General features: G+C 32.6%; 2 protein-coding genes and 1 long non-coding RNA gene across 4 annotated transcripts in view; all 3 read left to right on the forward strand.

Moving 5' to 3' along the window:
* Positions 794-5,237, forward strand: LOC109348210 (AP2-like ethylene-responsive transcription factor At2g41710). Its single transcript, XM_019588506.1, has 9 exons — positions 794-1,189; positions 1,884-1,966; positions 2,150-2,158; positions 2,267-2,355; positions 2,748-2,821; positions 2,895-2,945; positions 3,526-3,587; positions 3,777-4,408; positions 5,180-5,237. Exons 1-9 carry the CDS (start codon positions 963-965, stop codon positions 5,231-5,233), a joined length of 1,281 nt encoding a protein of 426 aa, XP_019444051.1. The 5' UTR covers positions 794-962; the 3' UTR covers positions 5,234-5,237.
* The window catches only part of LOC109348211 (ABC transporter A family member 1), a 34,527-nt gene continuing 22,121 nt past the window's right edge, over positions 13,722-26,127 (forward strand). Inside the window, exons 1-15 of one of the 2 annotated variants that reach the window (XM_019588507.1) lie at positions 13,722-13,895; positions 14,218-14,297; positions 14,589-14,757; positions 15,573-15,655; positions 16,230-16,446; positions 17,404-17,633; positions 17,718-17,778; positions 17,942-18,028; positions 20,923-21,155; positions 21,248-21,362; positions 21,441-21,530; positions 22,912-23,132; positions 23,416-23,528; positions 24,094-24,200; positions 25,227-25,289. In XM_019588507.1, coding sequence (XP_019444052.1) covers positions 13,809-13,895; positions 14,218-14,297; positions 14,589-14,757; positions 15,573-15,655; positions 16,230-16,446; positions 17,404-17,633; positions 17,718-17,778; positions 17,942-18,028; positions 20,923-21,155; positions 21,248-21,362; positions 21,441-21,530; positions 22,912-23,132; positions 23,416-23,528; positions 24,094-24,200; positions 25,227-25,289 — 1,956 coding nt within the window. In that variant the 5' untranslated portion in view covers positions 13,722-13,808. Of the gene's footprint in view, positions 13,896-14,217; positions 14,298-14,588; positions 14,758-15,572; positions 15,656-16,229; positions 16,523-17,403; positions 17,634-17,717; positions 17,779-17,941; positions 18,029-20,922; positions 21,156-21,247; positions 21,363-21,440; positions 21,531-22,911; positions 23,133-23,415; positions 23,529-24,093; positions 24,201-25,226; positions 25,290-26,127 lie in introns of those variants that run through there. The other variant, XM_019588508.1, reaches the window with a different exon arrangement.
* Positions 18,362-19,249, forward strand: LOC109348212. Its single transcript, XR_002107711.1, has 2 exons — positions 18,362-18,635; positions 19,079-19,249. It is a non-coding gene; the product is annotated as an uncharacterized LOC109348212 (long non-coding RNA).

Below are 26,127 nucleotides of genomic sequence, written 5' to 3' on the forward strand. Positions count from 1 at the left end.
TATTTTATGTTCATCATTGGAAACTAGTCCGCTACAACTCCTAAGGTTAGTTTGAGAATTAAATTTTGGAGAGGAAAAAAAAAAAGAAAAAGCTTATAAATTATCTCACAAGTGTATTTCATGACTCTTAAGTTTTCTATTGTTCTTCAACCTCTTCTAAAATTCAACTCACAAATTAGCCCATAAAAATATACCATAAAACAAACAATACTCATTATTACCATAAATATACATTAAACACATACATAGAATCTTTAATTTTTGAAATAGAAAGATTCCATAGTAGGTAGATGGTTAGTGAGTATCAATAACGGATATTCCAAAAAATGTGTTACTTGATTAATTAAAAAAATACAGAAACTAACACTTGAAATAAGACATTCTTATGATATAACTCAAGGTGGTGTCATCATGCGTATGCGTATGAGTGAGTATGACATGATTCTACCTACTCATTCAGTATAGTCTCATTATAATTGGACACAAATATGATACGATTTCATCGGTCTAGGGTTAGATTTAGTTTTAAAAATTTGACCCGACTTAATCTATCTCATGATCCAATTCATTATGTTTGTATGCTCATATGATATTCTGTTAAGAGTAATAATATCTCTTCAGCCCAAAGTACCATTGATTTTCTAATTTCTCATTATATATATTTATGTAAATGATTAAACCCATGTCTACTAAACAAGGAGACAAGTAACACCCAACATGCACCATGCACACATTAGTCATAATACATTCAAAACACATCAAATGACACTATTACCCTCACAATTCCTAGCCGTTACATTCCTCAACACCTCATTAACCTCGAAGGGTATTTTCGTAACTCCATTCACAACTCCCGTTTCTCTTAACATCGTATTCCACTTCCAATACTTCACTGTATATCAAAACACACTCAACTCTCTCTCTCTCTCTCTGTTAGGGTTAGGGTTTTTGGTTTCATCGCTATGGCTTCTTCTTCTTCTGATCCTAGCAAGTCCGAAATTGGCGGCGGTGCGGCGGAGACATCGGAGGCGGCGGCGCTGGCGGTTGCGGTGATGAACGATCAGGCGTTACTGTATAGAGGATTGAAGAAAGCGAAGAAAGAGAGAGGTTGTACTGCGAAAGAGAGAATCAGCAAAATGCCTCCTTGTGCAGCTGGAAAACGTAGCTCCATATACCGTGGTGTTACCAGGTACACTCAATTTTTTTCTATTTGCTGAATAATAACTTGGTTTGGTTCTAATATGATATCGTTTTATTTGATTTTGTGTTTATGGATCAACTTATTTGGTAAAGAGCTTAATTAAGTGCTAATTCAATGAGCTTCTCTTTAAATAAGCTAAAAATAGCTTATTTCATTGAAGTCTTCTGACAAGCTAATTGAAGTAAGCTAAAAAGAATTCCGGTTTTGGTAAGCATTTTAAGTAAGTGCTAGTTCAGAGTGTTTTTTTCAAAGTTAAAAAGAGATTATTTTCACAAGCTTCCTCGACAAGCTAATTGAATAAGCTAAAAGGAGTTCATATAGAGTTCTTAAGCTGTCCTTCTAAGCTCAAATAAATTTTTTACAAGGTCTTCCGAAAGCCCCCAATAATCTCAAATTAGTCCTTTTAGGTCAATTTTTTTAGATACATCAGAGGTTACCAGGGATGACTTTGACAAATTCTTAGGGATCTAATTCAGATTTTTCATTATCCAGTTACTAATATGGGAGGTGTATGTTTTCTCAGGGAGGAATTTGAGTGTTTGATCTAATAAAATAATAAGCCTTACCAAACATGCACAAATAGTGGTGCTTTTTCGCATTGGATTTAATGTCTTGGATTGATTAAAACTCAATTTCTAGTGATTGATACTATGTTGTAACTGCCATGAATTATATTTATTAGGCATAGATGGACTGGTCGTTATGAAGCACATCTTTGGGATAAAAGTACATGGAACCAAAATCAGAATAAAAAAGGAAAGCAAGGTTCTGTTCTAGGCTTTGCCTTTTTTGTTTCCTAGTTTCTTTCTAACTGTACATATGGAAAAATATTGTTGTTGAACATGTTTCAATAATTCATAATTCCTACAATCCTGCAGTTGCTTATGTGATATGTTTTTGTGTTGTTTTGCATGAATTGATTCGACAACAATTCATTTATGATGCCAGTTTACTTGGGTAAGTTGGCAGTGGTTTCTCCTTTTTTGCTCTCTTTTTTCTTTCGTTATTTAAATGAAGTTGATGTATCATTCGAATTAATGTACGTTGCTGATGGCTTTTCAACAGGGGCATATGATGATGAGGAAGCAGCAGCTAGGGCATATGACCTTGCTGCTCTGAAATATTGGGGTCCAGGGACTCTCATTAATTTCCCTGTAAGATAATTGCTTGCATTATGATATTGATTTGAAGGACAATTTGTCAAAAAATGTTGTGTAGTTTTCTGCATCCCGTTCTCCTATAACGTGATGAAAATGAAGTTTTCTATGTCTCGTTATCCTATAGCTAGATGAAAATTATGTCTGCTTGTTTCCTGCTCCAGATCAAAAGATGCTTTTCGTTCCAGTCCACTTTTGTTTGCTGACGATTGAGTATAGTATCTGCAATGCCTTCTTTGCCTAAGATATCAGTACATAAGATGGATTTTTTTGTTGGTAATTAGGTTTTTAAGGCTATAAATACAGTGCTCTTTGATAAGAAAAGTGCATTAGCTGCTCTTTTCTGGTTAATAGTGATTTTTGTAGTAAGTTTGAGCTGTGTGCTGCAGGTGACTGATTATACAAGAGATCTTGAAGAAATGCAGAATGTCTCAAGAGAGGAATACCTTGCATCTTTACGGCGGTGTGTATATACTGCTCCAAAATATTTTCTAACATGTAACCATGCCACTGCTTACGTGCAATGCTTTCTGCAGGAAGAGCAGTGGCTTTTCAAGAGGAATATCAAAATACCGTGCACTCTCCAGGTGTGAATCCATCAAGAGGCTACCAAATGCATTCAATAATATAGACACATACACACAAACAAATTTGTATCAGTTGCCTTTGTGCTTTGGTACTCATTCTCTACTAGAAAGATATTACATTAGTCGTCATGGAAGTGTTGTTTTAGGTTTCTATCTAGCACACATTTTGATTGTAATGCTCCGTTGTACTTGATATTAAGGAGTTCTGCACTTGTGAATAGCTATTATTCTTTGTTGAGTATTGGGGAAGAAAAAATCACTTCAGAGGTTACACATAAAATCAGTAGTAGTGCACAATATTATTTTATACCTCACTTAAACTAAATCAGTAATTTAATGTTTATTTTGAAATCCAATTTCTTTGTTTAAACAAATAACGTCTGGCAATCAATTTTTTAATCTATATTCACATCATTAAGTTTGTGTGGGTAAACAGACAGTCTTTCTCTGCTTTGCTTATGCAGCTACAGTTCTTTAAGATCAGGTGCAGCTGTCATCCAAATATATATAGATTCGGACATGAATTTGATTGTTAACTTAACTCTTATTTCACTTTGCATGTTTTGGTACTGAAAATTAGTCGATGGGAGCCATCATATGGTCGTATTGCTGGATCTGATTTCTTCAATAGTATGCATTATGGTATGTACTAATCAGACTTTTAAATTCAATCTAATCTTCTATTTTAAGTCCAAGCTATTCCTCTATTGAATATGAACAGCATTTGTTTGGGCATGACCTTTGGCTATTGAAAAAAGTATTCAATGAATTTCGGCTGTTTTGTCAGTAATATTACTATGATCTAACTAGTTTTCAACATTAAACGCACAGGTTACGATTCCGTTGCAGAAAGTGAATATGCAAGTGGTGTTTGCATAGAAAGAAAGATCGATTTAACAAGTCACATCAAGTGGTGGGGATCTAATAAAAGTCGACAACCTGATGCTGGAACAAGATTATCAGAAGAAAAGAAACATGGTTTTGCTGGAGATGTTTGCAGCGAACTTAAAATGTTGGAACAGAAAGTCCAACAGACTGAACCATACCAGATGCCAGAGTTAGGCAGGTCCCACAATGAGAAAAAACATAGGAGTTCTTCAGTCTCTGCCTTAAGTATCTTATCACAGTCTGCTGCCTATAAGAGCTTGCAAGAGAAAGCATCAAAGAGACAGGAAAATAACACTGATAATGATGAGAATGAAAACAAAAACACAGTCAATAAGTTGGATCATGGCAAGGCAGTTGAGAAATCATCAAACCACGATGGTGGCAGTGATCGTGTTGACATTGAAATTGAAACAACTGGGGCATTGTCTCTTCAAAGAAATATCTACCCACTGACACCATTCTTGTCTGCACCGCTTTTGACAGCATACAATACTGTTGATCCATCATTGGTAGATCCTGTTCTATGGACATCTCTTGTGCCTATGCTTTCTGCTGGCCTTTCTTGTCCTACTCAGGTTGGTTTAATTGCTACAGTGTGGTGTTTTCCGTAAGAGGATTTAGAGTACATTAAACTATGCAAGTTAGTGCTAAAAAAATCAATGAGTTATAGTACTCCTAAATAAGTTCAAAGTCCAAACTAAAATCATGTCGCCGATATTGAATTATAAGTTAATGAATTAAAAATAAAAATGTTCTATAAATAAAATAAAATAATCTACTTGTGTTTGTATGAACATTAAAAGATTATCTGAATTACCACCTCATAATTTTTTTTGGAAGTCTGATGATGACATGGTTGCAAAGGCTGGTCCACAAATTTATTTTGTTGTATCACTTGCATGTCTCTTGGATCTATATAACGAATGTTTTTTTTAGCAAAATATTGTTTATAGTAAAAATTTCTAACTCAAAGGGTCTTCTCTTTTATTATTTTTTCCTAGATGTGGAGAAACTGTATGAAGTTTAAAATTATATACAGATCGTTGCAATTAGCTTGATCACTAACATTTTAAGGCTTCTGTTACTTTTGGAGATTGGTGAACAATATATTTGTAATTCTCATTTAACTTTTTAATATTTATAGAATAAAAGCCAGCACTTTTGTCAGTAAAACATCTAACAATAATAAGGTGGCAGGGACAGTAATTGTTCAAAACCATCAGTTACACACGAAACAATTGATATATCTCCCTCAACCCCATGTGACTGTGTATATTGTAAGATTAGGATTGCTTAACACATTTTCATAGACTCACCTCACCTAGAACACTTGGATTGATGTGCAGGTTACAAAGACTGAGACCAGTTCATCTTACACCATCTTTCAGCCTGAGGAATGATGTGGACATTCGATTATCTGACAGTAGAAAAGGCAAACACCTGAAAGAGCTGAACTCCTATATCAAACAGCAACATAAGCATCTGCATCTGAACTCTGAAGAACTCAAGCAGGTATGAGAGAATGCTCCCATGGCTTTTTTTTTTGCAAGCTTACATGGGTTTTAGAGGCCAGAGAAAAGAAAGTAGTATTCTGTGTTTTAAGTGATAATATATATACAGGAATAGCATAAATCTTTTCAAGCCATACATACATGTGTATCAGTTGATATCACCAATAGAAAATTCTGTACAGAGCAAGATGTGAAATTATGCAAGAATATGTTTATTAATTTATTTGCATAGGAGTTTTTGAGGTCCTAGTAGTTTTCTTTTATCATTGATTATTGCTATATATGTCCAGGTCTTCTATTAAGCATTGAGTTTTCTTACAAGGGCATGTGTCTTGCAAAACTTAAAGCACATTGAGCTACAAATTAATCAAAAAATATTTTAATAAAAGTTGTTATAGGACCAACTTAAAAACATTAAGGAATATAGCTCACAAATCTATTAGTTTTGGTGCCAGAAATAATGTGCATGAGAGTAACACACACCTCAGTATTATAAAGACAAAAACTTGGTAATAGATATTTTCTCACCCTTTTATTTGCTTGGATAGAGAATCAGAGTAGAGAAATAATATTATTTTTGAACGGACAAAACACCCCTAGAATAAATATAAAAAGATTATGGGCTAAAGGTAATCAGAGAAAAATGCTGTGTTAAAATCGTATCGGTTATCAAACCGGTCAGGGTACTGGTATAGTGGTACAATGGTTTAACCAGTGGTTTAGTAATTAAACCGCATGCCGGTTAAACCGGATATACCTACTTATATTTATATATACATAAACCCATAACAAAAAAAAATTCCAAATAGGTAGCTCAAATTTATAATCAATATTTATAATGTACTCAAAATTCACATAAATAAACAACTTTAAGTCTTTAACAAATTCAAAGTCTAAATTAAAAAACATATATCAAACCAAAAGTATCACTTAACAACCGCAAAATATAAATAAATGACATAAGTTCACAACTCATTCTACAAAATAAATAAATTTGGAGTTTTAACATTACCAATGAGTCAAAGTTGTCTCATATGAATATTGTACTTTTCTACTAAATCCTATCTTCAGACAGTACTCCAAGATTACACAAATGTCACGTTAGGAACCAAAATGTGTAATCTAAGTATGTCTTGGAAGTATGTGCCTTGAGAAGGGTTGAAGAATGGTTGAAAAGATGTGTCACATTGTAATGAATTTTTAAGTTTTTAAGTTTTTTTTAAAAAAAATATGTGTATAAACCGGCCGGTTTAGTAAAATACCGGTCGGTTCACCGGTTTTGACCGGTTTTGATACTTGGCCGGTTCAACAACTGTACCGTACCGGTTAGAGGCCTAGTTCACCGATTTTTCGGTTGAACCGGCCGGTACGATACGGTTTTAATAACTATGGAAAAATGTCATGTAGAGATATTTTTGTCCTTGTTTAGGGTTTCTCCCTTTCCTCCCCAATTTCACTCTGAATCATAGAGAGAATTAGAGTTGACTTTTGTGTTATTTGATTATAGAGAAAAAGAAGAGAAAGAAATTTGTTGGTCTCACTATATTTTTGCCCCTACTTTTCAAAATCTCTTCTAAACCAAAATAGAGAAATATACTCTCTTTAACTTCTTTCATCTCTTTCTCTTTGCCCCTGTTTCTATGATACTAAATCTAATGGTAGTTTTTTAATGCCAAACGTCCCAACAAATAAATGTTAGATAAAATAGTGCAAAACATTAGTATGATGCTGATGCCTCTTATCTTTAATCAAGAGTTGTTTGGAATCACATAAACTTATGATCAAATGATTGGGTACAACTTCCGAATGATGTATCTTTAATGAATGAAGATTAGTTGTCCCAAAATTGTATCATCAATCTACTTACGGGCGTTGGTTCAAGTGGTACATGTTTGATTCCCCTTAAGCAAGAACTCGGGTTCGAGTCTTGTGGATGGAAAAAATACATGTTGGGAGAGTTAGCTCCATATACCTGTGGATATTCCCAGCTTGGACATGATTGCCTCGAGTGCGAGAATACCTGTGGGAAACCAAAAAAAATTGTATTATCAGTCTTGTCTTATTCAATCAGATTTTGACACATAGTAAAAAATATTATGCAATTTAAACTTTATTTCACACTACTTAATTTTTTAAATGTCAGAATATGATTGGATGGTACTAAATTGGAGATATAATTTTGGAGCCCTAAGATTGATGTTAAGGATTATTTATTTATTTGTGAAAAATAGAAGGAGAAGAATAACTAATAAGACAATCAAATAACTAGTTTCAAGAAATTAGTAACTAATGTTGTACCCTAATGTTGTACCCTACTTTTAAAAGATATCATATTTTACAAATGAATGTTGTGTCCTCCAGAAAATAAGATATGCTTAATATCATATTAAATGTGTGTTTACTCAAATGTATGTTTAAGAGTTTGTTTATTTTTTAAGCAAAAAATAAATGAAGGATACATTTTTAAAATTTAAATTAAGAGTGTTGTATAATATTTTTATAAATAACTAAATGATATTGTCCTAAGTTTCATAACAATTTACGAAGAAAAAGTCGAATATATTGTCTACATATACATGTATATGAAAATGAAAAAAAGTTGTGTGTGATCGGAAGGAGACAAGACATATATAATATATAAGTGAGAATCTACTTACTTCAACTTTTAAGTTTTTTAAATTTACTCTTTATCATAGTTATCAACTCTATGAATATCTAATGGTTTAGATCTATTCACTAATTGAAAACATTCGATTTCCTTAGAATCGATGACTATAATAAGAAATAAATTTAAAAAATCTTTCCTCGTAATATATAATATATGTTTTCATTTCTGATATTGTCATGAAAATGGTACTAATTGCTTGAGAGACAGCCAATATTGACCACGACAATTGTAATACTAATACCTATCACCATTACCCTTAAATTAATGAAACGCTACAAACACATAGGAGGTGATGTGAATAAATTAGAAGCCCATAAAACCCTATTTAACTAAATTATTTATTTTTCACACCTCTATAGCTTCTAACAATTCAATAAGGAACAAACAACGTAACAATTTCTAAATGAGATAAATTGCTAATTTATACTTAAATCAAAATTAATATCTAAAAACATTAACATAGAATAAAATTTAAGAGTGAAATAGACCAAGACTGGTCATGTTTTTGTCCCTTACATGGGAATCCCCACAACCTTAATTATATTATAACCGACTAAAAATGTCATCCATGTTGTGAACCTCTAGTTATATTTTAGTTATATTGAGTTTTATGAAGAAAATAAATTAACAAAAACTTAGTCAACATATATCTTCTTCATGAAAATTCAAACTTTGCCCCACAATTAAACAAAAATATCATGTTTTATTGGTGGATGATTGCAATTTGTAGCTAATACTTCCTTTATATTTTATATATATTTTATTTTATTAATGCCACCAAGTTTTGTGGGACTAAGTCAATGTTATTACTTAATAGTACTAATCACTTGAAAGTTGAAATCATCTACAAAGCATAATATAACATTGTGCTTTCCATATATAGAAAGGGAAGATGAGTTCCATAATTATTATGATGCTAATGGTTCATTATTGTGTTTATAATTTTGACCACATGGGAAGTTTCATAACAATAAGCAAATATTAGGGGGGGTGATGATAAATAATTTGAAAAAATGTGTAAAATACATCAAAAGTGATCCAAATAAATAATGGATAATACAATGTCTGTATATAAATCTTTACACTTATATGTGTATAGATTTTACACACTTATCTAAAAGTCTTTGAAGAAGGTTAGTAACCATTGTTAAATCCTAATGTGACGAACAATCTTTCCTCAAAGGGCATTTGTATGAATATCAAATAAAGACTTGAATAGCAAATTAATAACACCTTATCATTTGTTTTTATTTTATAAAAAAAGTTTGGTGAGTTGTGGTCCAAGATCATCGAAGACTAAGCCAACCCTATAATTTAGAGAGACGTATGAAACAAATTCTTATTGTTGTAGACCATTTGTTATTAATAGTTGATAGTATTGCATATATGTGCAATTGGAAATTTTTTAATATAAGAAGATAAGTTATCTCTCTTAATTATTAAAATCATGATATATGTTTTATTTAGTCTTTTTTTTTTTAAAAATCTAAAATTAAACAATACATACATATGTCATACTTTTACTATATGAAAGAAATAAATTATTTCCTATTATAAGGAGTGGAATTCCACTTGTGTGTTTGGGTCATATGATATATTCAACATATTATATAAAAATAATCAAAGCTTAAGTTAGAGAAAAACGTTTCCAATCCAAATTCAAGGTAAAAACTATTATTCTGATAAGAACAAATGGTTTCTTGTGCATGGATAGTGTATATAAATTACGAGTTTTTTTTTTGTAAATATAAAAAATAGTGATATAATTATATAATTTTACTAATACTTATGAGTTATTTGTATAATTTACTCAAAACTTAATTCTTCAAATTTGCATATGATAAGCTACTTTAAATATCCTGCTGGTTTAGCGGAATCTATTACTGTGTAGCGTTGGTCACACACAATCAAGTAAAATATAAGAACGAGGTTCAGCCAATTGTGCTTACGTCATTGGGAGTGTTGAGTGACTACCAAGGTATTATTAGGAAATAAGAATTACAAACCCTAAAACAGTCATGGGTCCACCTGCCCATTGAGTGTTTCTATTTGATGCTTATATCTGATGCACATTATAACAAGAAAATTGAGTCCAATATATAACATTAGTTATTATACTTTATTTCAATACTATACAATGTGTGACTAACACAATAATATATTTCAAGCATCCCAAACAATCTTCACTTTGATTAAAATAGATGAATATCTCGCTCATTAGGAAATCCACACAAGAATCTTCACCTTATCGAATATATGACTTCACCTTATTCATTGTCTAATTGTTTTTAACTGCTACCCTACAAATAGACCTTCTGAGTATTTTGAGTATCTTTGATGATGTTGCCAAGAGCCTAGCTCTCAAACTTATAGTGCAACATTCTCGTACCGCCATCAAATGGAACATGCCGCCTAGCCACCTATTGCTAGGAAGTCTTTTGATATATTGGAAACTCTACACAAAAGTTCACCAACAATCGTCTTCTTCAATACCCAGTCAAATTGAACTTTGGAGCTTCCTTGAAAAGCCTCAACCGCTACCACCATTATCTACTATGACAATCCTAGTTCAAAAGAACTACATACTCCACCATAAGGAGTATACCCATAGCACACACTTTGTGTCAATGCTAACTAATGCTCGTGTTACATCTTTGCATTCAATGCTTATGTCACACCCCTGTATCTCTACCAATGCTCGTGTTACAACTTGTATCAAAGTCAATGTCCATGTTACACCCTACATAAAAGTCAGTCAGCGACTCTGTGCTTTTGTGGATATGCTAACAATTAACATCATTCATTATGACGTCTCAGACACACCATTAGGATATTTCACTTATCATCTCAAATGAAAACATTCTCTCAACATGTAGAGATATATTATCAACACCTGTCTCTAGGTCAAACTCAACACATGAGTCCCCATCTCCACCTTGATCCTAACCATTACATGAACTTCTGTGGTTCTGGATCAACATATATCGCCCCCACTACAGTTCCACCATGTTTTCTTCTCCTTCAATTCATCTACTTTATCCTTGCGCATTACCTTTGACGCACCATGTCTAGCCATCACGCCTTCACCCTCTTTAGCCATTATCTGTTGTTTGGGTTAAGAGCCATCTACTAATTGACTCTGATACCAATTGTTGGTGCAGCGGAATCGATTGTTGCGCAGCGTTGGCCACAAGCAATCAAATAAATGGCATAAAATAAACAGAAGAGAAGAAACAACAGATATGCCTACGTCCCCGAGATTGCTGAGATATGCAATCAAATTAGTTGGAAAGCATACCAATTTGGTAACGATATTCGGCCAGTTATGCCTACGTCCCCGAGATTGCTGAGTGACTATAAAGTATTATTAGAGAATAAAGATTACAAACCATAACATACTCATGAACCCACCTGCCCATGAAGTGTTTCTATTTGGTGATTATATCTGGTGCACATCATAACAATAGATTTGAGTTCAATATATAACATTGGTTACTCTACTCTATTTCAGTACTAGACAATATGAGACTAACATAATAACATATTTCAAACATCCCCGACATATCTCATGAACACTTGTAAGAAATGAGTTATGTCAATTTACATATATTACAAAACTTATCAAATAATTTTAATTGATTTACTTGTTAGTTTCTAACTTTCAAACTTCTAATTTTAATGCTTATAGTTTATGTAGTTTATAAACTAGTCCTAAATAAGCTAGTTCGATAAAAAAAACTCACAAAAGCTGCATCTTTACCCTTACCGATTTATAAAATAAAAGACTTTTATCCTGGATCCCTATATCACGTTCTATCTATATAAATATTTATGTTACATATTAACCTAAAAATGAAAATACTATATTTGGTATTTCTTCAATATAGTAGCAAAAGAAGTGAGCCATATATACTTATATAATTTGAATTATTTATATTTAACAAATTTACATACATATATTATAATGTCCTATTTTACATGTACATTATAGTTTAGCAAATAATTTTATTAGCAAACAACTCCAATTTACCAAATAATATGCTTTCCAACTAATTTATCAACGAGCTGAGTATATAATTTTAAAGTATGGAGACAAATGTAAAAAATATATGAGCGAATTTCGAGTGTTCAGAATTTCTAAAATTTGCAGTAAATAGTACAAAATAGCATAAGTGCAAAGCTACGCACGTATAAGAGCGCGTGGTAACACACACCGACGCCATGGCCCGCGAATCCTCATCCCAAACTTGTGACACTGACCCAAACTTGTGATACTGACCTCCACCCTCGAAAATAATTATTTATAAAATAACATAAGAATTTTTAATACTATTATTATATTATTTATTTTTAATTATTATTATAAAAAGTAATATAAATAAATGGTAAATAATGTTTTAATGTATATAAATATTTATATTTTTAATTGTAGATATCATACTTTTTTTCATATACTTATATTTCATTTATCTATATTACTTAGAATTTAATATTTACATACCAACTATTTATATTGCTCGGACAAAGTTGCCTCAAGTGCAAGGATATCATGAGAAACCAAAACTATTTATATTGCTTCATTCATCGTTTACATATGAGAGGAGATTCATTTACTCCAAAGGTAAGTTAAAAATTACTCCATAGTTTAGCTATCTATTTTATATATGAACCATTAGATTTTCGGATAATTAATGACTAAGACATGTATGAATTTTGTAGAGTAAGTGGATCCTTCATTTATATATAATAGTTTATTGAATAAAGTAATATAAATAAAATATGAATGTATATTAACAATTATATTACAAGAGAAAAAATGTATACATTCAAAATTTAAGAGTTTTTTATATTGTTATTGTATTATTTACTACTAATTATCAACCAACATCAACTCTTAAATAAAATTAATACAAACAAATGATAAATAATACAATACATGGATATTACACTCATACTACAAATATTACACTCATACTACAAATATTAAATAGTCACTTAAGTTTAACATCTATGTCTCATAAATGTAAAGTTTTTTAATTTCACCATTTACTTTTATCTTTCAACATTCACATTTAATTATTATTAATTCTTAAATATAAATAATAATAGTACAAATAACTGTATAAATATTTAGTCCATACATATTAGAGTCATTATAATATCAATTATTTTTCTGAAAAATCAATGATAATTAAATATGAGTAGTAGATAATACAATAATAATGTATAAAACTCTTATATTACAATTTTTTTCATGCATTTTTTTCACTATTCATATGTTAACTACCATTGACTTTCAAACAAAAGTAATTTAAATAAATGTTGAATGATGGACTGACAGTATAATACATAGATTTTAAACTATTTCTCTATATATATTAATCGATAAATGAATGATAGATTATAGCTGTGCACAAACATAACATCTCTTGTCCCATAAATTGTATCATATATAATTGATTAAAAAAATATTTTGAAGTTAAAAAATTAATAAATAATTATTTTTTTAACCAAACACACTAACAAACAGAAAACAAAACATGTATGTAACCCAAGTAGAGAAACCATATTCTCATATTCGGTGGAATTGTCCATTCTTTGATTCCGTCACCGCTACGCATACGACAATATAAGTAATAATGAAAGAAGAAAAGAAAAAGGCTAAAACGAAATACGAAAAAGAAATAAAGCAATAAATAAAAAGAAACAATGAGTTGAAGAATAACTAACATCATATTCCACTTCACTCATCATCTTCTCCACAATCGCTTCTGGTTATAGGGTTTTCTCGAAGCCATGGGAACTGCTTCGAACCAGTTGAAGATTATGCTTCGCAAAAACTTTCTCCTCAAAATTCGTCATCCTTTCGTTACTTCTGCTGAGGTTCTCCTTTCCTTTTCAACCTTCACTTTCTTATTCTTCATTACTTCGCTCGTTCCGTGTCATTTATTGTTTTCTTTATTTCAATTTCATGAATATTCATGAAGCTTTGCTGAATACTGGAATTCTATTGCATAATATTGATTTCTACATGTACAAATTATATATATGTGTGTGTTTGTGTGAATTTGATACACATGGATTCAATTGCATTTGAATTTGTGAAGCAAGCATACATACACACATTAATTCACTTGCATTTGAATTTGGTAAAGTAAGTTCGTTAATGCTGGAATTCTGATGCATGTAACTGAATCTATGGCAGATTTTGCTTCCTACGGTTGTGATGTTGCTGTTAATAGCTGTAAGGACACAAGTGGATACTCAAATTCATCCAGCTCAACCGTCAGTCTTGCTATTCATTGATAGCTATCTCTTTTATTTCTCGGTTTGATATTTCGGTGTTTCTATTTTTGGCTTATATTGTATGGAGCTGATAAACAAAGATAGCGAAACATTATAATATTCTCACTTGAATTAAGCTTGTTTTAAGAAATTAAAAGTAATTTCGGCTGGCTTTTGATTACTGTTCGAAATGGACGGAAGTGGAGCTTAGTGCTGTTTCTTTCTGAACTTTTTATTTTCCCTTCATTTTAATAATGTATGAGGATTGACAATTATGTGTAAATGAGGCAGGCACATTCAAAAGGACTTGTTTGTGGAAGTGGGGAAAGGTGTATCCCCTAACATCCAACAAGTTTTGGAGTCCTTATTGGAAAAGGGAGAGCATTTAGCTTTTGCACCAGATACCAATGAGACAAAGCTGATGATAGATGTAATGTCAACAAAATTTCCGCTGTTGAAGGTAGCTCTTTCGTTGCCTGCTAGGAATTAGTTGTCATTCACTGTTTTTCTCTGGAAGACAAATTTAGATGGACATTGTATTTATCAACATTGATATTTTAAGTGAATTTTGATTTAAGCAAATAATTTCTAAGAAAAGTAATTAAAAGATTCAAATTATGAGTATCTGGCTGATCCATCACACAACACATTTTTTGGTGCATTTTTATTTTAGACAAATGATACTGTAAAAATTAATCTTGGCATTGACACAAGTAAAGTAACGAGTGTTGTTTTAACTAGTGATTGTTATTTCCTTAGAAAAGCTTGCTTTCTTAGAACATCAAAAGTATTTTTTTTTTCTACGTATAAATTTTAATAGTATACCACTTCTACGAATATATGCAACTTATTAGAGTATAAGCATAGTTACTAGTATATAGTTTGTTTAGTAAGTTATCAGTCTATTGAGAGACTCGTTTGTCAAGTAGTTAGTCGTTAAGAGAGAAGCCAGCTGGCATTCAGTTCACCCTCCTCTACTGTACAGTTAACAAATCATAATTGCAAGCAACAAATTTTAGATTCTCTCTTATCCTCTATATAAGCTTCACTCTCCTCTCTTGTATAGTTAACAAATCATAATTAAAAGTAACAAATTTCAGATTCGTTCTTTCTGGGTTCTCTCTCTTTTCCTCCTTCTTAGTTGCTATCTCTTACACAACTAAATGCAGATACTCTTGGAACCTTTATTCTTTCGGAGTTTGTATGTGTTCTACATTCATCTTCTGAAAAACTTGTCATGACACGATCTAATTAAAATTTGGTTTGTATATGCAGCTTGTTAGTGTAGTATACAAAGACGAGGTTGAGTTGGAAACCTACATCAGCTCAGAAGCTTATGGCACTTGCAATCAAGCGAGGTAAAATCCCTTTTTGGCAATGAAAAGTTATCATACTCTTTCTCCTCTCCCTCATTTTAGTTACCTTTTTCTCTTCATTCTAGTAAAATTTATTTTTATATAAGGATGGAAAATATTTATAGAGTGAACACCCAATTTGGTCCCTTAAGATATTCGCATGTACCAATTTGGTCCTGAAGAATTGAAAATTTCAAATTGGTTCTCAAAGATCTCAGGTTGGGGTCAAATTAGTCCCTCTTGAGACTAATTCTCCTAATCCACCCCTCTCCATAAAAAAGACTAATTCGATTCCAACTTGAAACCTTCGGTGACTAATTTCTATTTTCCAAATCTTCAAGAACTAATTTGGTTCAGTTACCAAATTGGGTGTTCACTCTTATTTTTATGACTAGCTCTTTTAGGTTGTAACTTTATTTAGTATTGGCAATGTCTTTACACTTGTTTTCATTAGCTAATGTTTGCTCAACATGTAATATTCAAGTTTTGTTTTTTTAGTAATTTGAAATTCTCTGAGACGCTGAAGTGTGGGCCGTTTTAATGATAATTTTTATTTATTTCCCTTATAACTGTTCAGGAATTGTTCAAATCCAAAAATTAAAGGAGCTGTTGTATTTCACGAACAAGGTCCTCAGTCATTTGATTATAGCATACGCCTTAATCATACATGGGCTTTCTCCGGTTTTCCAGATGTTACGACAATAATGGACACAAATGGCCCATTTCTTAATGACTTGGAGCTTGGTGTTAGTCCTGTACCAACAATGCAATACAGCTTCAGTGGGTTTTTCACTGTATGATTGCTTTATTCTCATTCTGATGATTTCTTTTTTTTTTTCTGGTCTTTCTTCCCCTATTTTGCTACCTCTAGTATATATATATTGGAATTATATCTGGTGTATGAGTAGTATGTTCTGTGTATTTTATTGTTAAAATGTATGTCAAATTTACTTTAGTATAGTTGAATTTGGCAAAGGGATATTACCTTGTCAAGTTTCTTGCTTACATAAAATAGATAGATGGTTATGAACTGCTTCATATGTGTTTTGAAATATTAGTGTACATAGGTTTTGTGTGAAAAGATCATCAGATTATTACACTTTTAAAATTTCTTCTGAAAGCTGTAGCAGACTGAAGGTCTTCCTGAGATTGTTCAAACCTTCCATATACATAGCATTATGAATTGACAAGAGCAAGCATATAATCTTTTCAATGGCATATAACTATAATAAGTTGCAGGAGGCACATTTTCACTCCTAAAAGTATGTTCAGAAAGGCAATCCCCTTGAAAAGACCATGAGCTGAGCACTAAGAGAAGCCAAAAACTGTATTCTATCCCACAACATTTCTAAAGACTCTGAAACAACAAAAATCCGAGAATTCTTCTCCAATCATAGGCCCTGTAGAATAGCAAACACTGCTGACTGCACAGTTTTACTGAATCTTGACCTCTTTTAACAAAAGAAAACAAAATGTCTAGAAAGTTAACAGAAATCCACTAAGTTACATTTTTCTTCATCATTATATTCTTTAGCTATTCACTTTTTGACAAGTTACTGCGAGTAAATTAAAGAGTGTTTTGTAATGGATAGCACACAAACTCATAGTCTCATATACATTGTAATCTTTCTTTCATTTGTCTGTTCTTGCTTCTTTCTTTTCTGAGTTTGCATCTTCATCATTTTCATTTCTGAATTTGATATCTATACTTTGTTGAAGTATTGATGCATAGACATTTCCTGGTTCTGTAGCTCCAGCAAATGGTCGATTCCTACATAATATTCATCTCTCAGCAGTCTGATTTAAATTCCAGTATCAAAAGCGAAGATCTTCCTCTTCCAGGCTTTTATGACACCAATTTCTCTTCTAGAATTCCATGGACTCGGTTTAACCCTGCTCACATACGAATAGCTCCATTTCCCACTCGAGAGTATACAGATGACCAGTTTCAGTCAATCGTAAAGGAAGTCATGGGAATATTGTGAGCTTGTCTTTGAAACTTCAATATTGTATTTATTTTTATCTCCAATAAGCTATATTTGCTAACAAGGATGCCAACCTGTAGGTACTTACTGGGGTTTCTCTATCCAATTTCTCGCCTGATAAGTTATTCTGTGTTTGAGAAGGTTTGGTAATCCGATATTTAGTATTATCTTTCTGATTTGCTAGGTCCTTCATTATTTGTGTACTTTCCTTTTTTATTAACCTTATTTCTAAATTTTATGGGATGTAGAAAGCCAACTCACATATGAAGTTCTTGTCTCCTACTTCATTGATGTAATGTTTCAGGAACAGAAGATTAAAGAAGGACTCTATATGATGGGCCTGAAAGATGGTATCTTTCACCTCTCTTGGTTTATTACATATGCTTTGCAGGCAAGTCTTTCACTGTTCCATCTGCCATAGTTTATGATTTTGCTTTTTTTGCATCTTGTAAGAAAATAGAAAAACAGAGAAGAAATATTGAAGAGAGGGATTTATCGTGGAAAGAGAGAAAGAAGAAGAAGAGATGAGAGGAACTGTTTTTGTGATTTTATTATCTTGAATAAAATGAAGTAACAAGAGTTACTTATATAGAAAAAGGACAGAAGGGTAAAATAGTAAAGTAACTGCAGTAACAAACTCAGTTACTTTACAAACAGAATTTCAGCTAAACTAAACTAGTTATAACAAAACTAGTTATAACAGATTCCAATATTCTAATACATCTAAGTTTACACAGTTGCTGTCAGGGTGAATAAGGTCCAATTATCAATTAGGGGTTGTCTGAGAATTGAACTTGAGACCTCATACCCAAATGAAAGAATATTCCACTATGGGAGCGTTCAGAATTTTTCCTCCTGTTTTGTGTTTTGACTTCTCATACTTAACTGTTCATCGTTTTCCTCTACTTTCTGCATTTAGGTTGATGTCATATCCTCTACCTGTCAGTGCATTTTCTCTTCTTTTCTTTTTATTGTCACTGGCTCATGGTTTTCTGTAGGTTGAATAAAATGAAGTAATAAGAGTTACTGATATAGTAAAAGGACAGAAGGGTAAAATAGTAAAGTAACTGCAGTAACAAACTCAGTTACTTTACAAACAGAATTTCAGCTAAACTAAACTAGTTATAACAAAACTAGTTATAACAGATTCCAATATTCTAATACATCTAAGTTTACACAGTTGCTGTCAGGGTGAATAAGGTCCAATTATCAATTAGGGGTTGTCTGAGAATTGAACTTGAGACCTCATACCCAAATGAAAGAATATTCCACTATGGGAGCGTTCAGAATTTTTCCTCCTGTTTTGTGTTTTGACTTCTCATACTTAACTGTTCATCGTTTTCCTCTACTTTCTGCATTTAGGTTGATGTCATATCCTCTACCTGTCAGTGCATTTTCTCTTCTTTTCTTTTTATTGTCACTGGCTCATGGTTTTCTGTAGGGTAGTTTTTTCATTCAGATTTACAGAGGGATTGCTGTTTTTGAGCTAATGTTTTATTATCTTTGTTTTGCTACTTACCTAGTTTAAGAGGGATTTCTGATCCTCTTTTCTACTTATCTTCTTTGTAAAATAAATTTGTTCTTTAATTAGAACACAGAGGGTAAATGGTAAGACATCCTGTTCTCCTCTTAACTGGACAAAAATCAATCAAAAGGAAAATGCAAAAGCAAGTCGTATAGATAAACCAAAGCTTTTCAATATTTCTGTATACTTGAAAGTGCCATCCTTTTGAGAAGCCATCAGCAAAGTGCCATAATAAAGACAAAATTCAGAATCCGTCCTGTTATAGACATAAGATGATTCCTTGGCCTAGGTGGGGTCAAGTGCATGAATCGAACGACGCCATAATGCTCTAGCATAAATCAATTCTCTAATTCTTATTAAGTAAATTAAATTTCACTACATAGTATAATAGTGAGTAAGCTTGTCTGTTGGGTAATCTCTCTGTCAGTATGTATGTTCGCAGTATTTCGATGTACCTTTTCAAAAAACCACACAACATAAAAGCTGAAGCTATTTGCTAAGAAACAAGGAGTGAATTTTATATTGTATGTTCAACAACAACCTAGTCTTTTTCCACTAGATAGGATCAGCTACATGGATCAAATGTGTCATGATGTCTTTATTGTAAGTCACACTATAGACAAATCATTTATGTCTAAATTCTCCTTAATGGTTTCACATCTTGACTTCTCTCTGCCTCTAGCTATTGGACTAACCTTGACCTGATCCACTTTCCTTACTAGGGCTTCTATAACTTTTCCACACACGCCCGTTCTAAAGCAAAATTTATCATATTTTATACAATAAGCGCTCCTCAACTTTCTCTCTGAAGTATTTTTTCCTAATTCTATCTTGTCTAGTGTGCCCACTCATCCAACTCGATCTCTACTATATTAAGTTTATTTTTTGTTGGTCTTATAGTCAGTGACAAACCCCAAGAGTTTTTGGTTGTGAGGGCAACACATATATAAACTGTTACATAAAACATAACATGTCATTATTAGAGATATAAATGTACTCATAATTCTTGTTGAGCAAATTGGTGGTGGCAATTAGGTTGAGAATGGATAAGTTTCTAAGGTACTGAGAAGTGATGAACCCAGCTAGTGTTTGGTTCATCAAATCCTTTAAATGAGTATATGATGTTTGGTAAAATGTTAGGAATTCTTTCCCAGACAAATAAAATTGTAAAATGGTTTCTAGAAATTAAACTCAAAGGGAGTAGAAAATTAGCATTCTCACATTTTCAGGTAAAATTTTTTTACATTTCTAAGAATTTATTCAAGTTCATGCCTTCAGCCAAACACTAGTTGAATACTTAGTGAGATAAATAATTAAGTCACCTATTATCAAATAATGGGACACATACTACATGTAATGTATCAAGTAGATCACTCCCTGCTTAGTTACCTATCTATCTGATTTATTTTTCAGAAGCTACTTGATCAGCTAACACTTTTTTGGATTTGAATTATTGAATGAATTATGATGAATCTTTTCAAATAACTGCTCAACTTATAAGCTCAAGCTACTAGTTAAGAAACAAGGAGTGAGTTTATGCCTAAATTTTGTATGTTGCCATTGTTACTGGTGTGATATAAGCTATAAAATATAAGAAATTGCTTGGGTGCTCCATTTCTTCCTTTTGGAATTCAATTCCTTAAAAGTGAAGTAGCTTTGCAATTTGAAAATTAATGTGTAACTAACGCTGTGATGAGTTGTTCTTTCCTTTTAGATAAATCGATCGTGAATCTCATTTTGTATAATTTTATCTTTTACAGTTTGCAATATCTTCCGGGATCATTACAGCTTGCACCATAGATAGTTTATTCAAGTATAGTGATAAGACGCTGGTGTTTGCATACTTCTTCACTTTTGGGCTTAGTGCAATCATGATGTCATTTTTTATATCCACGTTTTTCAAACGGGCCAAAACAGCTGTAGCTGTTGGAACTCTGTCTTTTCTTGGTGCCTTTTTCCCTTATTACACCGTCAATGATGAGGGAGTTTCTATGTGAGTGCTTGCCCTCCAATAACTAATACTTTTGTAGTCTAAATTTTCCTATTTGACTGTAGATTTTATTCAATTGATATTGGTTCCTTCAGGTTCTTGAAGGTTATTGCTTCTTTTCTTTCACCTGTAGCCTTTGCTCTGGGGTCAGTCAACTTTGCTGATTATGAGCGTGCTCATGTTGGACTTCGATGGAGCAACATATGGCGGGTGAGTGTCTTCAGTATAGCCCTGTCTTTACTATTTTGACATACTTTGTCCAAATTTTCTAGTATATTTCTCCTGCAGGAATCTTCAGGAGTGAACTTTTCGATATGTCTTCTGATGATGATACTTGATACCCTTCTATATTGTGCAATTGGTCTATATTTTGATAAGGTATGTCTTCAGTTATTTGAATATATCCTCTAAACTTCGTTTAACTGAAATAGAATGAAGCGTATAACTCTACAATGTCTTTCCTTTTTATCTCCTAGTTGGTAGCCTGCATCTCTCTAGCTGAAGTCTCTCTCAACCCTTTGTTGCTTACTAGACATCAATGTTGAAATAGAATGAAGAATTCAATAAAGTTCCCCCCCCCCTTAGCGTTTCAGTTGAAGTGTATATTTCACAAGTCTCTTTCTCTAGACATCAATGTTATATACACATGTTTACATGAGTGTGCGTGTCACACACTCATGTGGAAAACTGATTTAAACTGTGATATATACAAAATAATTTATAGAAAAGTTCCTGGTAATGACAATTCCATCTTCTCATTTCAGTTACAGTAAATTATTATTTTTGGGGGTGGGGGGCATGAGTAACTGTTAGATCAAATTATTGTTTTATTTAGAAATTTTAACACTGTAAACATAGCACTGTCTTTTCTGGATATAGGATAGCAACAAATTAGGGAAATTCTCTTTCTATAATAGTATATCTATTTAGCTGTTTGTCTGAAGACATAGGCTGTATGCTAATTTTGGGATGTACTGATGGAATATTGAACAGTCTTGGATTAGTATGGTAATTTTTTGGGATAGAAGTTTACTAGATAGAAAAAGTATAGAAGGAAAGAACTAGGTGACAGTCATCCTATAGAGCTGTGAATGTTGTAAGAATGATTTTGTTTTAAACTCAGCGTCAACAGATTCTTACACTGTCTTTCACTGTGTGCTCGTGTATGCTAATTTTTGGACGTACTGATGGAATACTGAGCTGTGTCAGATTAGTATTATAATATTTTTAGATATAGAAGTTATAGAGAGGGAGAGTGTAGAAGAAAGAGCTGCGAGAATGCCATCCTAGAAAACTGTATAACGTGGCAAGAATAAATTTCTTTCACACAGGTGTCAACAGATTCTTACTACTGTTTTTCACTGTGCATGTGTTTAAATGTGTACATATTTAAATTTGGAAGTCTCCCCCATGAATCAGTGTTTTGTCCTCTTCCTTTGGTATTCCTTATTGGATTTTAATTCTTGCAATTTGTTCCAATCATGTTATGATTTGATCATAGGAATGCACCTAAGAAAGTTTAGTATATACATTAATTACATGCCTCTTCCAAAAGGGAATATCTCTATCTGCATGTATTCACATAGAAGCACTCACTATTATTGCTGGAGTCTGGACAATTTAGCTTGCAAATATTCTTTTCACCAGGCAACTTCCACAAAATGCTTACTTTTTTTTGTAGTTAATTCATTTTCTTTTATCGCACAGCATTCCATTCCAATTTGCCTTGTGAATGATAACCATTCTGCTCATCTTGAAGGTTCTTCCTAGGGAGTATGGATTGCGATATCCATGGACCTTTCCTTTCCAAAAAGACTTTTGGAGGAAGAAAAAAATTGTAAAACATGGTTCCTCCAGTTTTGAAGTTAAATTTTCTGGTGATAATTCTGAGTCAAAAGGGAATCTCTTGGGGAAAGATATCTCCAAATCTGCTATAGAAGCAATAAGCATAGACATGAAGCAACAGGAGCTTGATGGCAGGTATGTATATGTGTGTGGCTATATATATGACAGTTTTTCTAATGTTTGCCTTAGGGCACCTTTGAAGTTATCAAGAAAGGGTAACTTTGTATTGGAAACTGATAAATATACATTTATTGATGCACACAAATTTTATAAACCAATCCCGAATGCAAACTTACCCTTTTTGGGTAATTTAAAATGTGCCATAGAGCACAAAGTAGAAAAATCCGATATATAATTCATGTCCTCATATGATACATCGTCCTTTTTTTCTTCTGTTTTTTTGTTTTAAATTTTTTAGGTGCATGCAAATAAGGAATTTGCATAAAGTATATGCTACTAAAAAAGGAGATTGTTGTGCTGTCAACTCATTAAACCTTACATTGTATGAAAATCAGATTCTTGCTCTTTTAGGTGAGTACATTTATTTTTCTCTCTTCAGTTTCTGACATAGTCCAATTTTTTTCATCCCCCACAACAAAATAATGTTTCCGCACCTAATAAACTACACCTTTTTACATTTTCTTAGTTGAAAGTTTGAGGCAGAGACAGTATGGTGGATAGGAATGTATAGCAGAGGGATAGAGACGTGAGTTAGATTCTTGGAAAACTTGATTATTGTTGATAGAAGCTGATATTGTTTAATGTTTTAAAATATTCAAATTTTTTAGAAGTAGTGGATTTTGTTTTTTTCTCCTTTAAATGTTAGTGTCTTTTGTCTTTGCATAAAATTGGTTGCCATTTTTAGGGATGAGATTTCCTTTCTTTTCTTCTTCTAAATGCTTAACCAATTTTAACAAGGGACGATTTTGATAGATGCTCAGAGAGATTGCAGTCCCATTTCTGTCTTCATTTTTTTCTTGCTATCATCATTACTATGACCCCCCACTCTTCTAATTTCTTCTTATGTGTACTATATAACCTTCATCTACATCTGTTGGGGAGAAAACATTATTGCTCATTGATTTTGTTTTTGAAGGACATAATGGAGCTGGGAAAAGCACAACAATCTCAATGCTCGTCGGTCTTCTTCCTCCAACTTCAGGGGATGCTTTGGTGTTCGGAAAGAACATTGTATCAGATATTGTAAGTTTAAGTTCTTGCTACACTCTGTTCTCTGCATGTAGTCCAAAATAATGCAATGAGGAATATAAGAGAATATTAAGTATTATCAAATGTCATGTGATTATGGCAGTGGTAATTAAATGTAGTGCATGTGCCATTATGCATTTATTGAATTTAATATAATAGAGGTATGGGGATAAAAAACTCTGACAGTTCTTTTTGTTTTCTCCTTTTTTGTTGTTCTCAAGCGGCGTAGATGAAATGGTAGAGTGCTTCAGGTGTCATGTGTGATAGAAAGGCGCTACTCAATCTTAAGGGAAAATTTTACTCCACAACTATAAGACTCATAATGTTTTATGAGATTGAATGTTGGGCAGTAAAATTTGAATGAGAGAATAAAATTAATGTAGCAGAGATGAGAGTATCGTGTTTGGTGTGTGGACACACCATACAAGATAGGTTAGGAATGAATGTGTTTGGGATAAAGTTGTGGTAACTCCTATTGTAGAAAATATGGTAGAATCACTCCTTAGGTGGTTTGAGCATGTGTGAAGGAGATCGTTAGAAGCCCCAATAAGGAGAGTAAATCATATGGAGATTAGTCTAATTTCTAAAGGCAGAAGGAGACCAAGAAAAACCATGAGCAAGATGATTAGGAAAGATTTAAAGATAAATGTTTTGTCAATGTACATAATTTATGATAGAGCATTATGCTGTCATTCAATCCATATAGGCAACCTTACCTAGTGAGACTAAGGCTTGGTTGTTTGTGTACAGAAAGTGGAGCAATAAACATGCAAATCTATTTTGTTAAATACAAGGTTTCAGATGTTGTTTGCTACTTAGTTCTTATGCTGTTACAAACTGATCCAGCTTGTCATGCCATGGTGTCTAGGGTTGTCAAGGTTGTACATAATGTTTATATTGGTAAACGTGAAATATGTTTCAATTTGGATTTGGTTTTTTGAGAAGCTCTAATTGATATGCAATTTGTTGAAAACTTGCTTGGTCTTGTATTTATTCTATATGCAATTTCTTGGCTTGTAGGATGAGATACGGAAGATTTTGGGTGTCTGCCCACAGCATGATATACTCTTTCCTGAATTAACTGTAAGTTTAAGCATGCTTTTATTTTTATTTGCTGTACTTGGACTAATTATGGTCAGCATATTTGTTGGATGCTGATTTTAGAGTATCAAGCATTGTTTTTTATAGCTAAATATATGTCTTGTATTCCACCTAATTCAAATCTGAAGTCTAGTGAGTATATTCTTTTTGTTTCCTTTTGCTGTGCTAGAAATTTGAGATAGCAACGTTTAACACATTTAGCATTAATTGTGTAATATTCTTTGTAACCTTTTCTAGTATTATAAATACAAGAGCGTGTTACCTGAGTAAAAACACAATTACCAATCATAATATAGAATCAGAATGTTACCATCCTCCATTACCTATCTTGTCACTTTATGTTGCCGGGTTCCCAAAACTTTGGAACTCCGATTAGTCAAACTTTCCTATGCTAGCCATTGATTCACCACTGTCCACCTCCGTCGTCCTTCTGGCAACCATAGATTGTTGTTCGCCGGTCTACTAACCCACACCGGTTTCGGCTTCATCCGTCAACCAAAGCTCCCTCACACTGTTTTAGCCACTGCAACGGAGCCGTACAAACTCTCTCATTGCGGTGCATCCAACCTTCTTTTGTATGACATCATCATCCTATTAGATTATTAGTATAGATATTATTAGAGAATGGTTAGTAGGTTAGGTTATTAAGTGTGTTCCCTTAATCAGAGGTGTGGTTAAAGGCAGTGTTATGCTCACTGTGCTGAGCTGTCAAGTCTTGTGTATAAATATCTTTCTTCTCTCTTGTATCAGATTAACAATTCATTAATAACAAATTTCGGTTTCTCTCAAACTCTCTCTTCTCTCTATTTTTCTGTTATTA

The sequence above is a fragment of the Lupinus angustifolius genome, chromosome LG05 (assembly GCF_001865875.1).
Source record: "Lupinus angustifolius cultivar Tanjil chromosome LG05, LupAngTanjil_v1.0, whole genome shotgun sequence".
Lineage (NCBI taxonomy): Eukaryota > Viridiplantae > Streptophyta > Magnoliopsida > Fabales > Fabaceae > Lupinus > Lupinus angustifolius.